General features: G+C 41.1%; 1 protein-coding gene across 1 annotated transcript in view; it reads left to right on the top strand.

Annotated features, from left to right (window-relative positions):
• The window catches only part of kif20a (kinesin family member 20A), a 53,443-nt gene extending 36,938 nt beyond the window's left edge, over positions 1-16,505 (top strand). Inside the window, exons 15-18 of the mRNA XM_043704074.2 lie at positions 3,511-3,709; positions 9,753-9,844; positions 15,152-15,289; positions 16,180-16,505. Of these exons, the coding sequence (XP_043560009.1) occupies positions 3,511-3,709; positions 9,753-9,844; positions 15,152-15,289; positions 16,180-16,491 (741 nt within the window). The 3' untranslated portion in view covers positions 16,492-16,505. The remainder of the gene's footprint in view (positions 1-3,510; positions 3,710-9,752; positions 9,845-15,151; positions 15,290-16,179) is intronic.
• The last annotated feature ends 769 nt before the right edge of the window (positions 16,506-17,274 follow it).

Here is a 17,274-nt window from a genome sequence, read left to right as displayed (position 1 = left end):
GTCTAAAATCTTCTCTGAAGTGCTTCCATTGTAATAATATCTGTCCTTTGTGCAATATTTCAGATTTAATTTCCTTGATGTCATTTATAATTGATACATAAGCCCCTACTTTGGTGTTCAATTACCCTCTCAATAAAAACAACAATATGTTTGATTTCCAGTTACTCACTCTGCCTACAGACTAACTGTTATTCAATTTATGTACCAGGCTCCCAGATGCATCTCCATCTCTGAGCTCTGCAATCTCTTAAAAACCATATCTAAAATGATGATTTTAATCTTTCTGCCAAAATGGACAATTTCATTTACTCCCAAGTTATTTCATTTGCCAGGTCTTTGACCACTCACTTGTCCTAGTTTTCCCTTTTAGCAGCCGCCTTGTGTCCTTTTCACAATTACTTTCCTACCAACCTTTGTCATCGGCAAATGCACTTCTGGCCTCTTCATCCAAATCATTTGTATAAATTGTTGAAGCCCCAGCACTGAACCCTGTGACACATCAGTCATTCTGTCTTGCCAAGCAGAAAAAGACCCATTGATGCCTAATGTCTCCTGTTAGCTAGCCAATCTCCTACCCGTGGAGAAAGCGAGAATTCAGATTCTGAAGATCTGAGTTGAGAGTGTGGTGCTGGAAAAGCACAGCAAGTCAGGCAGCATTCAAGGAGCAGGAGAATCGACGTCTCTAGCATGATGAGGGGCTAATGCTCAATATCGATTCTCCTATTCCTTGGATGCTGCCTGGCCGGCTGTACTTTTCCAGCACTACACTCTCTAATTTCCTACCCATGTCAACATGTTGCCCACTAGGTCATGAGCTTTTATTTATTCTATAATGCAATAACCTTTTTGATATGGACTGTTGAGTGCTACTTTGAAATCCAAATACAGTATATCCACAGGTCTCTCGCATCCACAACACATCTCTCTTCCTCCACAGAAAACTGATTTCCCTTTCACAAACCCATATTGATACTACTACTAAGTTCTCTTTAATATCTATCATGATGTTAGAAGCTAAGTTAACTGGCATGTAGTTTCTTGTTTTGTTCCTCCTCTCTTTGGATAAATGAGTCACATTTGCTATTTTTCAATCTAATGGAATTTCCCCAGAAAATTAAAACAAAGGCATCAACTATCTCACTAGCTGCTGCTTTTAAAACTTATTAGGCTCAGGCCCTGATGGGCTTTGTTGGAGCTCAGGGTGATACAATTTGCTGGATACTACTCCCTTTGGTGGTTGTAATTTTCTAGAGTTTCTCTCTTCCAATTCTGAATCTGTAGCTATTCCTGGAATATTAATTTATAGTCTAATACTTTACACTGAAGATTGGTGCAAAATACGTACTCAAAACATCAGCCATCTCACTTCCACTATTAATTCCCCACTCTTCATTCACTTTCTATATGATCAGTCCTATCTTTTGTAAATTCTTTTTTCTCTGTCTATGGGAATTCTTCCTATGTGTTGTTTCTCATTGGCTTTCTCTCTAATTTTCTCTCTTTCATCATTCTTTGTCTTTTATATTCTGCCCAACCTCTGACCTGCCATGCATCTTTGCTTAATTAAATCCTTTTCTTTAAATTCCATAATTATCTTTAACGTTTGTAGTTAACCGTGAATAGTAGGCTTGCCCCTTTTTAGAATTCTCTTCCCACTGGAATTTCTGTTCTGTGTATTCTGAAATACCCTCTGATGTCTGTGACTGCATCTTTATTGATTTATCAATAACATTAGCAAATTTGCTGATGATACAAAGCTGGGTGGCAGGATGAAATGTGATGAGGATGTTAGGAGATTACAGGGTGACCTGGACAAGTTAGGTGAGTGGGCAGATGCATGGCAGATGCAGTTTAATGTGGATAAATATATGGTTATCCACTTTGGTGGCAAGAACAGGAAGGCAGACTACTACCTCAATGGAATCAATTTATGTAAAGGGGCAGTACAGAGAGATCTGGGTGTTCTTGTACACCAGTTAGTGAAGGCAAGCATGCAGGTACAGCAGGTAGTGAAGAAGGGTAATAGCATGCTGGCCTTCATAACAAGAGGAATTGAGTATAGAGGCAAAGAGGTGCTTCTGCAGCTGTACAGGGCCCTGGTGAGACCACACCTGGAGTACTGTGTGCAGTTCTGGTCTCCAAATTTGAGGAAAGACATTCTGGCTATTGAGGGAGTGCAGCGTAGGTTCACGAGGTCAATTCCTGGAATGGCGGGATTACCTTACACTGAAAGACTGAAGCGACTGGGCTTGTAAACCCTTGAGTTTCGAAGACTGAGGGGGGATCTGATTGAGACGTATAAGATTATGAAAGGATTGGACACTCTGGCAGTAGGAAACATATTTCCACTGATGGGTGAGTGCCGAACCAGAGGACACAGCTTAAAAATACGGGGTAGACCATTTAGGACAGAGCTCGGGAGAAACTTCTTCACCCAGAGAGTGGTGGCTGTGTGGAATGCTCTGCCCCAGAGGGCAGTGGAGGCCCACTCTCTGGATTCATTTAAGAAGGAGTTGGATAGAGCTCTCAAAGATAGTGGAATCAAGGGTTATGGAGATAAGGCAGGAACAGGATACTGATTAGGAATGATCAGCCATGATTATATTGAAGGGCGGTGCAGGCTCGAAGGGCTGAATGGCCTACTCCTGCACCTATTGTCTATTGTCTATCTCTCAACCTAATTTACCACCACTTTAACTGGCTATGCTTTCATGCTATTATAATTGCCCTTTATTCTATTTAAAATGTGAGTTTTGGACCATCTCTTTTCTCTCCCCTCCCTTTTAAACTGCATGTAAAATTTGATCATATTATTGTCACCTGTGTTGGGTACCTTCACTATGAAGTCAAAATCCTATCTTATTGCACATGTCAGGTTTGCTATAGCCTGCTATCTGGCTATGACCAGAATGTGCTGTTTTAAGAAATTGTCCCAAAAGCAAAAACTCTTAACTTTGATGAAATAATCTTTTATTCATTACTTTGTTCATTTATGTTGGTGATTTTTAAGTTTTTCTCACTGGATCCAGTTAGCTGAGTATTGCTTTTGAGAAGTTTAAAACCTTATGCTTTGCACCTTTCCATCCCACCCAATCCTTAGCAACCTTTTCCACAGCCTGTTAGTTGTAATGTCATTATTACCACCTCTGCATTCTCCACACTCCCAGAAAAAAATGGCTTGCCTGGTGACCTTAACTTCCCTTTCAGCCATTGGTTCTCTTCCATGCTCCCATGTGTGTTCTGCACCCATTGTCAATTCTACTTGACAATGATTTTTTTCTGGTCACCCTGAGATTTAATTTTCTCTGCTGTTTTATAGGCAAATTTGCTTGCCAATCCTGTGTCATATTTTGAGCTTTTAAGTTTCTTCAGAGACAGGCGGGCTTTTCACTTTTAAGTGCAGTATTTCCAGTTGGGATACTATTTGTTTTTTATATGCCTTGCTGATCACATTAACTCCTTGGCTCAACCTTTATTTTTGAGTTGTTTTTTTGTTTTTCCCACTCCAAGTCACAGAAAATCAGAGAACTAGAAGCAACTATACATCAGTTGAAGGCAGAGAGGAAGTCTACCAGCCAGTCAACAAGGCAATCTACTCGCTTGGCCAATACGAAGCTCACTGATGAACTGCACAATCTCAAACTGGAACTGGCAAATGTGAAAACTGAGCTGGAGCAAAGCAAAGCACAGGCAGCATTCAGTGCAGAAGGTGAGTGCCCCTTGTAGCTGGTACCAGTGCCTGCTAATCCCAGCAAATAAAAAATGGGGAGAAATGAAGGCAGGAAGAAATAACATACTTGTGGTCTTTGCTGTTCTGAATACTTGTGTTTTTGTTTTAAGAATGTTTGGAGTACAGAGTTGTTGGCAAGTTGAGGTGGAGGCATTTTAATTAAAGCCTTGATTATGGCAATTAATGAATTGAGTCAGCATTCAACGTTCTTCAACTATGAAACTGAATGTTCGGTAAGGTGAACAAATATAGATTTTTAAACACTCAACTGGACAGAATAAGGATTTCTTCACTGTAGAATGTCATTAGCATTTTCATTGGAGTTGCACAAGAAGCTAACTGCTACCTTGCAAGGTACCACTTTGGCTAGCTGATCTGAACATCACCCACTTGCTTGTACTGGCTGAGGAAGCACAATGATTTGGGTAGGCTGTGACCGGTGAATCACCTAGATCATGCCAAACTGCAAGACATGGAGCATCTGGTGGCAATGAAAGTTATCACTGCCATAAACTCATTATCCTGCACTGAATTACCCAACTATTCCTAGGGAATACCCTTTGAATTGGTCTTGTTGTTTTGTGAAGCCTGAAGCTGTGTTTCCACCATCCACATTTAATCTAGTTCTTATTTTGAATGATATTTAAAATTTAAATGGTGAGGTAAAGTTGTGGCTGGGAGAGAAAACAAAAGATGTCAAGAGATCAGGATTTGAGTTCAGCTAGGTTCACTTTTGATAAAGGACGCCATTGGAGCCACACTCACTTAAACCTTTGACCAAGATTTGTTTGTGTGTACACCCCTATGAATGTACCTCTGAGGTTGGTGATTGGATATGTTGGAACTGTTTTTTGAAAAGTGCAATTTTCAATAATTTAATATTAAAGTTTTTTTTGTATTATTGAAGGGATGGGAACCTAAACTGTAGCTCCAGTGTCCAGGAGGTTGAGAGTAGTGAGATCAGAAATAAGGTTGCAAGAGTGCACTGGAAGCAGGAAGGTGGTTTGAAGTGTGTCTACTTCAATGTCAGGAGCATCCAGAATAAGGTGGATGAACTTGCCACATGGGTTAGTACCTGGGACTTCGATATTGTGGCCATTTCAGAGACATGGGTAGAGCAGGTTCAGGAATGATTATTGCAGGTTCCAGGGTTTAGATGGTTCAGTAAGAACATGGAAGGTGGTAAAAGGAGAGGTGTGGCATTGTTAGTCAAGGACAGTATTATGGAGGCAGAAAGGACATTTGATGAAGACTCGTCTGCTGAGGTTAGAAACAGGAAAGAAGTCACCCTGTTGGGTTTTCTATAGGCCTATGAAAAGGTTTGAGAGATGTAGAGGAAAGGATAGCAAAGATGATTCTGGACAGGAGTGAGCGTAGCAGGGTAGTTGCTACGGAGGACTTTAATTTTCCAAACATTGACTGGAAGTGCTGTAGTTTGAGTGCTTTAGATGGGTCAGTTCTTGTCCAATGTGTGTAAGAGGGTTTCCTGACACAGTATGTGGCCAGGCTGTCGGAGAAATTACCCAATTGAGTAGAGACCACGCAAGCGCAGATTGGGTGAAATAAACAGCTTGTCAATTGTGAGTGATATGGCTAGAAGAGAAACTGATTAGGCTGACACAGAACTGACAGTCTGTACAGATAAATCAAGGGTTCTTTTCCTCAAGCAGTAGGCACAGGCAGTTTTATAGGGGGACAGTAATGTGGTGTGAGTTACAATACAATCAAGAGTAAAACATAATCAATGGGAGGACGGCAATCAGTCAGTGATTTAAATCAGGAGATTTCGATACTCTGTGAGAGGAGGTGTTAATATTTCTCATCCTGGCATCAATGAGTTTCCATTGTGGTTAGTCTGCAAACCTGGTACACCTTGGTGCCTTTCAGTCTGAGCATCCTTTAGAGTTCTAGTATGTGTGTGAGGAGCGAGGCTGTCCCTACTGCTTTGGGAGCAGTTATGCTTACTTTGTGCTAGGAAGTCGATTGTAAGGCTGTCTTACAAAGTGTATTCCCCAGTCTGGAAGTGACTTGAGTCATCTCCTGTTAGCTGCCTAGTGTCTGAGTTAGCCTGTTTGGTTAAGGCTGAGGCACTCTGGGTAGTTTCTGTTGTGGCTGAGAACAGACATGGTTCCTTGTGTTCTTTGTGGCCATGCTGTGGGTGGATGGGAAGCGGATTTTCTCCCACACAAGCCAACAAGGGGTGAGGCCACACTGGGTAATGAACCAGACCTGGTGTAAGATTTGGAGGTAGGTGAGCACTTTGGTGATTAGTAACCACAATTCGGTTATGTTTACTTTAACAATGGAAAGGGATAGGTATATACTGCAGGGCAAAAGTTAAAGCTGGGGTAAAGGCAATTACGATGCAATTGGGCAAGGTTTAGGATGCACAGGATCGGGAAGAAAAGTGCAGGGGATGGGCACAATAGAAATGTGGAGCTTATTCAAAGAACAGCTACTGTGTCCTTGATATGTAACTGGCAGGGAGAAAGTGGGTGAGCGCGGGAGCAGTGGGTTATGAAAGAAGTTGAATCTCTTGTCAAGAGGAAGAAGGCTTATGTAAGGATGAGATGTGAAGGCTCAGTTAGGGTGCTTTGGTTACAATTTAACCAAGAGGGACTTAAGAGGAGCAAGGAGGGAACATGAGAAGTTGTTGGCAGGTAGGATCAAGGAAAACCCTAAAGCTTTCTATAGGTATGTCATGAATAAATGACTAGGGCCTGTCCAGGACAGTAGTGGGAAGTTGTATGTGGAGTCAGGAGATAGAGGTACTGACGAAAAATATTCATTTAGCATTCACACTGGAAAAGGACAATGTTATTGAGGAGAATACTGAGATACAGGCTATTAGACTAGATTGGATTGAGGTTCACAAGGAGGAGTTAGCAATTCTGCAGAGTGTGAAAATTGATAAGTCCCCTGGGCCGGATGGGATTTATCCTAGGATTCTCTGGGAAGCCAGAGGAGAGATTGCAGAGCCTTTGGCTTTGACTTTGATGTTGTCATTGTCTTCAGGAATAGTGCCAGAAGACTGGAGGATAGCAAATATTGTTCCCTTGGTCAAGAAGGGGAGTAGAGACAGCCCTGATAATTATAAACCAGTGAGCCTTCTATCGGTTGTGGGTAAAGTGTTGGAAAGAGTTATAAGAGAGGATTTATAATCATCTAGAAAGGAATAATTTGATTAGGGATAGTCAACATGATTTTGTGAAGGGTAGGTTGTGCCTCATGAACCTTTATTAAGTTCTTTGAGAAGGTGGAAGAGGGTAAAGTGGTTGATGTGGTGTATATGGATTTCGGTATGGCCTTTGAGAAGTTTCCCCACGGTAGGCTATTGCACAAAATACGGAGGCATGGGATTGAGGATGATCGGGATCAGAAATTGGCTAGCTGAAAGAAGATAGGATGGTGGTTGATGGGAAATGTTCATCCTGGAGTTCAGTTACTAGTGATGTCCCACAAGAATCTGTTTTGGGTCCAGTGTTGGTCATTTATAAAAATGACCTGGATGAGGGCATAGATAGATGGGTTAGTACATTTGCAGATGAATCCACTAACCTTAGTGTCGTGGATAATGCGGAAGGATGTTGCAGGTTACAGAGGGACACAGATAAGCTGCAGAACTGGGCTGAGATGTGGCAAATGGAGTTTAATGCGGAAAAGTGGGATGATTCACTTTGGAAGGAGTAATAGGAATACAGTGTATTGGGCTCATGGTAAGATTCTTGGTAGTGTAGATGAGCAGAGAGAGATCTTGGTGTCAATGTACATAGATCCCTGAAAGTTGCCACTCAGGTTGATAGGGTTGTTAAGAAGGTGTACGTTGTGTTAGCTTTTATTGGTAGAGGGATTGAATTTCAGAGCCATGAGGTCATATTGCAGCTGTGCAAAGCTCTGGTGTGGCTGCACTTGGAGTATTGCATCCAGTTCTGGTTGCTGTTTTTTTTTTTGGAAGGATGTGGAAGCTTTGGAAAGGGTTCAGAGGAGTTTTACTAGAATGTTGCCTGGTATGTGAGGGACTTGAGGCTGTTTTTCATGAGAAAGAAGAAGGTTGAGAGGTGACTTAATTGAGACATATATAAGGTAATCAGAGGATTAGAAAGGGTGGTCAGTGAGAGCTTTTTTTCCTCAGATGGTGACATAGAGGGGACATGGCTTTAAATTGAGGGGTGTTAGAAATAGGACAGATGTCTGATGTAGTTTCCTTACTCAGTAGTAAGAGCTTGGAACGCCGTGCCTGCAACATAGTAGACTCGTTAAGTTTAAGGGCATTTAAATGGTCATTGGGTAAACATATGGATGAAAATGGAATAGTGTAGGTTAGGTGGGCTTCAGATTGGTTCCACAGGTTGGTGGAACATTTGAGGGTCGAAGGATCTACTGTGCTGTAATGTTTGATGTTCTACAAGTTGTCCACTTGTTTGTGACTAGCCTTGCACAGAGTGAGTTGCCATGGCAGTGATTCAGCTCATTGCCTTAGGAAGTAGTGGCTTGATGACTTGTACACAGCTGTATGGTGAAATAGAATTACCACTGATCTGGGTACCAAATGGCAGCTCTACTCATGGTTCTATTGATAGGGGTATCTCCTGCAAACATGACTCTTCTGCAGTTGGTAGCTAGCTCCAGTGCCTGCTGAATGATTGAGCTCAGCTGCTTTTTCCTGCCTGCCATTATACCCTTGGATTCTTGACCTCCGAGGGAATCAATTTAGCATACTTCAAATATTTAATTTCCCTGCTTCCACCCTGCTGAGGAAGAGAATTTTGGATTCTCAACCCTGAAAAAATTTCTCCTTGTTTCTGCTTTAAATGAGGAACCTTTCATTTTTAAACTGTTCCTCAGTTCTAGTTTTTTCCCACAAGGGAAAAAGCATCCTTACAGTATCTTTCTCTTTCTCCTCACCATTCTCATCCCCTTTCTTCAACCCCACCCCCCAGTCAAATCCTTAAAGTAAAAGCTGTATGCAATCTAAATGTGCTTTTGCCAATGCCCTCTAAACTGGAGCAAATTTTCTATATTGTTTTTCTAGTAATGAATATTTCAATAGCCTTTCTCATCTGAGTATATTAATACTATGACTATTTCTGTGCTGCACTTTGTATAATTCAGGAGAACATCTGTTCCCCAACCACACTGAGAAAAGTAGCTATTTAAAAAATTTGTTCACGGAATATGGGATGGCAAGCAAGGCCAGCATTGAATGTCTGCTCCTAATTGCCCTTTAGCCTGGCAAGCCGCTCAGTACATTTGAGGGCAGGTCAGAATAAACCGTATTGCATAGTGGACCAGGTAAGATGGTCGATTTTCTTTCCCAAAGACATTAGTGAAACAGCTGAATTTAAATGGCATTCAATAGTTTCCTGATCATTATTGCTGAAACCAGTTTCAATTCGTGGATATTATTTTTTTCCAAAGAAAACTCTGCAGTTGTTTATATTCTACATCATGAGATTTGGACCCCTGTCTTCCATGGAATTGTCTGCATTACTCTGCTAGTAACCTCAATCATAGCACCATTTCCTACAAAACTCATTCCCCAATGTAGAACTTGGGGATGACCCTAGAATTAAGAATTACATTGGGTAGGTAATGAGCCACCTGGATTACTTGACTGATACAGTCCCCAGTAGTTGCAGACCCTTACTTAGCTCCCTAATTGTCTATCAGCTGAGGTTCTGACTACTATGACAATGTAAGTAATACTTGCCTAAGTAAGGGTTGAGGTTTCTATGCTAGTTCTACTGTGACTGCAAGTTGCAATGAACTGCTTTTGTGACCTGATTTGTTGACTAACTTGAAAAGCAATCTGTATTCTCTTATGTTGCCACTAAATTTCACTTTTAAAGTGTGTTGCCCCTAATAGTAACATCTTAAACTGAAAGCTTGGCAAGATTTGTAGGAATTTTTCAGTGGGACTTCCTCATGAAGCATGTGTCTTTGCAACTTGTATTCAGTAGTTAGACTTAAATGTGTGCTTTCCACAAAGTCCGCGACTGACTGTTAATTTGCCATGTTACAGAGTTGAAGCGATACAAGGACATGATTGAGCTTCCAGCTGGAATGAAACATCTCACTGTTGATGCTGACCGGAAGATAGAAGCAGGGCAGAGAGTGAGTCCTGTATTTCCTCTTTGTTCTGACCCAGTATGGTGGGGTTAATATTTTAAACTATTTCTGGCCAGCTGATTGCTTGGAATGACTTTAGATTTCCATACTGCTGTGTTGAGACACCATAATGCATTTATCTCAGTAATGCTTTTGGGGCCAGACCTTGGCTGGAAAGCTTGAATGTGAAACTGCTTGTGTGATGAATTAAGGACTTGCATCAAGAACCCCTTAACAGTTTGCAGCATATTGTCAAAGAGGAGATTGAGAAAATGGAAGTTGTTGTACACATTGGTAAGAATGACATAATTAGGGACTGTGTTGATGCTTTAGGGTGAATATAGGAAGTTAGATAGAAGGATAAGGAGTAGAACCTCAAAGGTAGTACTGTTTGAATTACTTCTGGTGCCACATGCTATTGAGAGTAGGAATAAGATGATACAGGTTATTCGTCAATATGAATTCACTGTAACACAATTGAAGGGGGGGGTGTTGTTTCTATGGTGTGAACTTTTAAAGTGTGTTGGCTGTAATGTGATTACATTGCCAACACTTTAAACGCAGTTTCTATAACGTGGGGTTGCACAAGAACCCAGCCATCGTGTTATAGAGGAACTGACTAGGGCCAATAAATCAATGGAGCAGGAAAATCGACGTTTCGGGCAAAGGCCCTTCATCAGGAAGCCCAAAATGTTGATTTTCCTGCTCTGATGCAGCCTGACCTTGCTGTGCTTTTCCAGACTCTGACCTCCAGCATCTGCGGTCCTCACTTTTGCCCAGATAAATCAATGGCTGAGGAGATGGTGCAATGGGCAAGGATTGAGTTTTTGATCATTGAAATCTCTTCTGCGGCAGGAGAGACCTGTTCAAAAGGAACAGATTTTACCTGTACTGGAAGGGGACCAGTTACCTGGTGGGGAGATTTGCTAATGCTATCCAAGAGCCTTTAAACTAGTATGGAGAGGAGGTGGGGGGAATCCTAAGTTGAGGGAGAGACCAGTGACGATGGTTCTGAAACTTTTTTAAAAAAAAAAATTAGAAAAGGCAGGCAAGAGCAAGTTCAAGAACGAAGTAACTCTGAAGAATTAAACTACATTTTATCTTGATGCAAGTGGTCTTACAGTTAAGGCATATGAACTCCGAGCAAGTGTGGGAATATGGAACTGGGACATCATAACTATAATAGAAACATGGGCTAAGGGAGTGACAGGATGTTGTAGGGAGGAGGGGAAGTGGTGTTTTTGATTTAAGGAAAACATTACAGGGGATATTTGAGGGATAAAGGGTAAAAACAATGACTGCAGATGCTGGAAACCAGATTCTGGATCAGTGGTGCTGGAAGAGCACAGCAGTTCAGGCAGCATCCGACGAGCAACAAAATCGACGTTTCGGGCAAAAGCCCTTCATCAGGAATAAAGGCAGAGAGCCTGAAGTGTGGAGAGATAAGCTAGAGGAGGGTGGGGGTGGGGACAAAGTAGCATAGAGTACAATAGGTGAGTGGGGGAGGAGATGAAGGTGATAGGTCAGGGAGGAGAGGGTGGAGTGGATAGGTGGAAAAGGAGCCGACCTGTCTAGCTCCTTTTCCACCTATCCACTCCACCCTCTCCTCCCTGACCGATCACCGATATTTGAGGGATAGTCAAGTGAAGCTATATGGGTGGAGTTTGGAAATAAAGGGATGATCACCTTGATGGAATTGTACAATAGGCCCCCCAATAGTCAGAGGGAAATTGATGAGTCATTATGTAGAGATCTCAGATACCTGTAGAAGAATAATAGGGTTATAATAGGGAATTTTAAAAGTGAGATAATGAGTTCAGAGGTGTTATGTTCCTGTTGGAGTGAAGGGTATAGCTGGTAAGAGTAGGGATCAATGGATGAATAAAGACATTGACATTTTGGTCAAGAATGAGAAGTCATGTATCAGTTTTTGGCAACTCTAATCAAGTGGATCTTGGAAGAGTATAAGAAGTATAGGGTCATTGTTAAGAGGGAAATGGGGAGGGTAAATGGGATATGAGATGACCTTATCTGCCAAGGCTAAGGACAATCCAAAGAGATGCAGCAAGTAATTTGAGAGCTAGGCAGAGAATAGAGCCCCCTAAAGAACAATGAGATTATATATGTGTGGAATCAGGCAATGGGAGAGCTATAGAATTAGAATCCCTATTGCGTGGAAACAGGCCCCTTGGCTCAACAAGTCCACACCAACCCTCTGAAGAGAATCCCACTCAAACTCATTCCCCTACATTTACCCTTGACTCACACACCTAACCTATAGGTCCCTGAACACTGTGGGCAATTTAGCACAGCCAATTCACCTAACCTGCACATCTTTGGATTACTAAACAAATATTTCAGTTTTTACTGTGGAGAAAGAAATGGATGCAAGGGAACACTGGAAATTAATATTGAGGTCTTCAAAACAATCCACACTACAGAAGAGAAAGTGCTGAAGGTCTTAAATGCCAAGGTGGATAAATCTCTGGGACCTGATCAAGTGTATCCCAGGACTTTGTGGAAAGTTAGGCAAGAAATTGCAGGTCCCCAAGCACAGACATTTGTATCATTTATAGCTAAAGATGAGGTGCTGGAGAATTAGAAGGTGGCTAGTGTTGTGCCATCACTTAAGATAGGCTGTAAGAAGCTGGGAACTACAGACATGAGAGTTTGACATCACTGATGGGTAAGTTGTCGGTGATTCTGAAAGATGGGATTTACATTTGGAGAGGCAAGGACTAATTAAGGGTAGTCAGCATGGTTTTTTGTGTGGGAAATTGTCTTACACAAAGTTTTTTTTTAAAAGGATGTGACCAAAGAGTGGTGGCAGAGCGGTAAACTGTTAACATGGACTTTAGTCTACCATACAGAATCTTGTCAAAAGTTTTACTAATCAGTAAGGTTAGATCACATGGAGTTCAGGGAGATCTTGCCAATTGGATACAAAATGGGCTTGACATTTGGAAACAGAATATTGGTGGAGGATTGTTTTTGGACTGGATGCTTGTGACCACTGATTCTGCAGGGATTGGTGCTGGGTCCTATTTTGTTTGTTTTTGTATAAAAATGATTTGGATTAGAACACGGTGGGCGGCACGGTGGCACAGTGGTTAGCACTGCTGCCTCACAGCGCCTGAGACCCGGGTTCAATTCCCGCCTCAGGCGACTGACTGTGTGGAGTTTGCACATTCTCCCCGTGTCTGCGTGGGTTTCCTCCGGGTGCTCCGGTTTCCTCCCACAGTCCAAAGATGTGCAGGTCAGGTGAATTGGCCATGCTAAATTGTCCGTAGAGTTAGGTAAGGGGTAAAATGTAGGGGTATGGGTGGGTTTCGCTTCGGCGGGTCGGTGTGGACTTGTTGGGCCGAAGGGCCTGTTTCCACACTGTAATGTAATCTAATCTAATCTAATCTAATAGGCAAGGTTCGTAAGCTTACAGATGACATCAAGATTTAAAAAAAACTATCTTGATCAATGGGGCCAATAGGTTGAGGCAAATAGAATTTAATTTGGATATTTGCGAGTTGTTGCATTTGGTAAAATGAACAAGGACAGGTCTTTTACAGTTAATGGTAGGTCCTCCGGGATAGTGTTGTTGAACAGAGACCTAGAGGTTCAGGTACATTGTTCTTTGAAAGTTGCATTGCAGGTAGACAGGGTGATAAAGAAAGCGTTTTTAGCACATGCCTTCATTGCTCAGGCCATTGAGTATAGGAGTTGATACGTCATGTTGTGGTTATACAGGATGTTGAAGTCTCTTCTGAGCATTGTGTACTGTCCTGGTCACACCACTATAGGAAGGGTGATGTTAAATTGGAGAGGGTTCAGGAAAGATTTACCAGGATATTGCTGGGGCTAGAGGGTTTGTGTTATAAGGATAGGTGGATAAGCTGGGACTTTGTTCCACTGGAGTATAGGCGGTTAAGGGGTGACTTTTAGAGGTTTATAAAATCATGAGATAAGATGAAAAGCAAAGGTCTTTTACTGTGAAGTGGATGCGTTCAAAACCAGGGGCATATTTTTAAGGTGAGAGGGGAAAGATTTAAAGGGAACCTGAGGGGCAACTTTTTAACACTGGACAGTTTGGAAGTGGTAGAGGTGGGTACAATTACAACACTTAAAAGACATTTTGATAGGTTTGTGGATTGGAAAGGGTTAGAGGGAAATGGAACTAGTTTAGTTTGGGAAACCTGGTTGGCAGAGACGAGTTGAATGTGCTGTATGACTCTGTGACTCATTGTTATTTAAATGGAGAGATTGTAGAATTTTGTAGTCCAGAGCCATCTGCGTTCTGGAACATGGATTATAAAGTTGGTCTGCAAGTACAGTTTGTGTTTAAGAAGGCAAATAGTGTTGTCTATTGCAAGGGGAATGGAATATAAAAATAGCAAACCTTTGCTAAAGTTGTACACAGCATTGGTATCCTTACTAAGGATTCAATTGCCTTGTGCACAGTTCAGCGAACTTTTCACTTGAATTACTCCTGGAATGGAGGGTATAATGTGAAGAAAGGTTGGGTTAATAGCAATTGAAATTTAGAAAATTTGGGGTTGGGGAGTCCATTTTATTGAAAATGAGATCATGAAGGGATTTGACAGGGCAGTTGTTGAAAGAATGCTGTCCTCTTTGTGGGAGTGACTAGAACTAGGGATACAATTTGAAAATAAGGGGCCTGCCATTTAAGACTGGGATTGTCGATTTTCTTTGAGGGTGGTTAGTCTGTTGAATGATCTTTCTCAATGGTGAAGGTAGGGTCATTTAAAATACAATTGAATATAAGGCAGAGATAAACAGGTCCTGGATTGACAACGGAATCAAATGTTAGAGGGAAGTATATTTTAAAAATGGATTGTACCCTCCGCAATCAGCCATGATGTTGTTAAATAATAGAACAGGATTGAGGGGCTGAATGGCCCACTCCTGTTTCTACTTTTCTTGAACAGGATAAATAGTTTCTAATGATGCGCTTGGTAACTTTGAAAACAGATTTTAAAACTGACAAAGAAAACCTGGAGGGTTTCTCAACAGATTATGATGTAGAATGCACTGTCTGAAGGAAGAGTGGAAACAGATTCAATAGTAACTTCAATTTGATTAGATATTTCCTTCGATGAAAAGCTTTCAGGCATGGGCCTCAGTATTACTGCTGGCAGAGTCCGTCACCTGTGCTGTAAAATCTTTAATTAAACTTCTCTTTTCAAAGCGATTTGCAGAATCTTCTGCTTCTGCCGGGACATTATCTATTATAATGTACTTTTTGCTTTAACCTAATTATCCTAATTCACACCACCTTTGGTTATCTCTCCCCATTTTCAGAATGCAAAGCTGCTGCAGAATGAGCTGCAGAAAATAGGCCAGGCTTTGCAGATATCAGAAAGAGCATGTTGTCATAACACTGCAGCTGAAAACCTACGGCGCACTCTAGCCAAATGTGAAGACCTAATAGTAAAACAGGTATGTTAGCAATTGTGCTTTTAATTCCAAGTCTGTGCCTCTTTCAGATATGTTGAAATAAAAACAGCAAGTGCTGGAAAAAGTCAGCAGATCTAGCAGCATTATAGTGAGTTTGTGCTCAAATTTCCAGTCTGATATAACTTCAGAGGCGACTCATGTTGGGAATCTATTAGCTGAGTTGGCTGATGGCTGCTTTTTGCAGTGATGCCAACAGCGTGAGTTCAATTCCTGTACTGGCTGAGATCACTAAAGATTCCCTCCATCGAGGTATGGTGACTCTGGTTAAACCACCACTAGTCATTGTCTCTGCGATGAGAACAGACCTATGGTCCTCTGGAACTATGGCAACTTTTACATTATTGAGAAGGTCTTTTGCCATGCCAGCATTTTATCTGACCCTTATTTGGCACCACGTTCAAGGCTACCCAATTGCTAACACTCATCCTTGCACATTCCTTTTTTCAGCATTGGTTGCTGGTCAATGTCATGGTTTCCCACTAACTTTTTTTTCCCCAAGAATGCTGAGTCTACGCTCTTTTTGGCTGCAAATGAATCTACGCCAGAAATCAAAATTTAAGCTCAGCTAGTCTAAGATTTAATGCTAAGTCTGTAATGCTTTTACAAAGTAGCTGGTTCCTGTGGGAACCACTGTTTAATAACATCCCACAGCAAACACCAAACATTTAGTAAGCAGAGATTGCATCCTGGAATTTTAGAATGGGTCTGGTAGGAGACTAGTTAATTTTCCTCTGCACATACTTTGTTGCTGAGCGTGGGTTTAACTAGAGAAGGCAATATTTTTAAATAATTAATTGGATTGCATTTTCACTTAGGACTTAAATACTCTGTAGAGAAGCATATTGAAAAGTCTGTCTTTTTCTTTCTGACAGGATCAAACGTTGGCAGATCTGCAGAAGCTGCTTATTTTGGTAAAGTTGGATCTGAAGAAAAAAAACGCATGCATCGCGGAGCAGTACCATACAGTCCGCCAACTTCAGGCAGGTCCCGGCTGCAATAAACGACGCTGTGCTGGCAATATTGAAAATCAGCCACCTCCAGGGAAAAAGCCATTTCTAACTGGTCTCTTGACCCCACTGAGGCTTGCCCAACAGCAGGGAGGTAGCACTCCCTCCAGTTATATTTTGCGATCTCGGGCCAGAATGGATAAGGCATTGCATCTCTCTAGTGCAAAATATCAATAAACGATTAAGCCTTGGGGGTTTTGTAGATAATTTTTTTTTATTTTTAAATGCATTTGGAAATTAGGTTAAATCTAAAAAAATTACATGACAACTTCAGTGTTTTGCTCTTTTTTATAACCCTTTAATTCTTCTGCAAAGATTTGTATGAAATTAGGAACAGTACGTTTGGGAGATTTGTGCCAGAAGTTATGATGTGTGCTTACTTTTGTAAGTATTTTGTATATTATGTTGCTCAGAATCCAGTTTTCAAACTTTGGCCAGTATTTGTTCAGATATGGTTTGGAGTTCTGCTCCACAAGTTAATGAATAAGGAATTATCTTAATGTTAGATTTTTTTTTTAAACAGGGGTGGTGTATAGAGATTATCTTCAAATATTCTGACAGATTAAGGTTACTATTTTTAAGTATTAAGATTTAGAATTTTTTCTTTTTGCCCTGACGTTTTTGTACAGATTGAGGGCTTTGAATAGATAAAACTTTCCCTCTGTATTATGTTATATCTGCTTTGTGGAAATAAGTAAGCTCGTTAACCCTATTTCCTTAAGCTTGTATAATTGCTACTATGAGTATAACTAACCAAACTTTCAAGTAAGCCATATATTTATCTTCCTGTATATTCCAAAGATATATTCATTTGAGGTGAAAGTAGTTTAGCACCAAAGTGTAAATTGTGTGCACTTTCTTTACCTGGAAGCTTAAATAGTCCTGTTAGTCTCTTGATGTTATTGAATGTATTTCAGAATGTGAGTAATTCATATGATTTTAATGGTTCAACACTAGTGT

The sequence above is a fragment of the Chiloscyllium plagiosum genome, unplaced genomic scaffold (genome assembly GCF_037043375.1).
Source record: "Chiloscyllium plagiosum isolate Xiang-an unplaced genomic scaffold, Cpla_swu_hap1 HiC_scaffold_16, whole genome shotgun sequence".
NCBI lineage: Eukaryota > Metazoa > Chordata > Chondrichthyes > Orectolobiformes > Hemiscylliidae > Chiloscyllium > Chiloscyllium plagiosum.
This window is presented reverse-complemented; position numbering and strand designations above follow the sequence as displayed.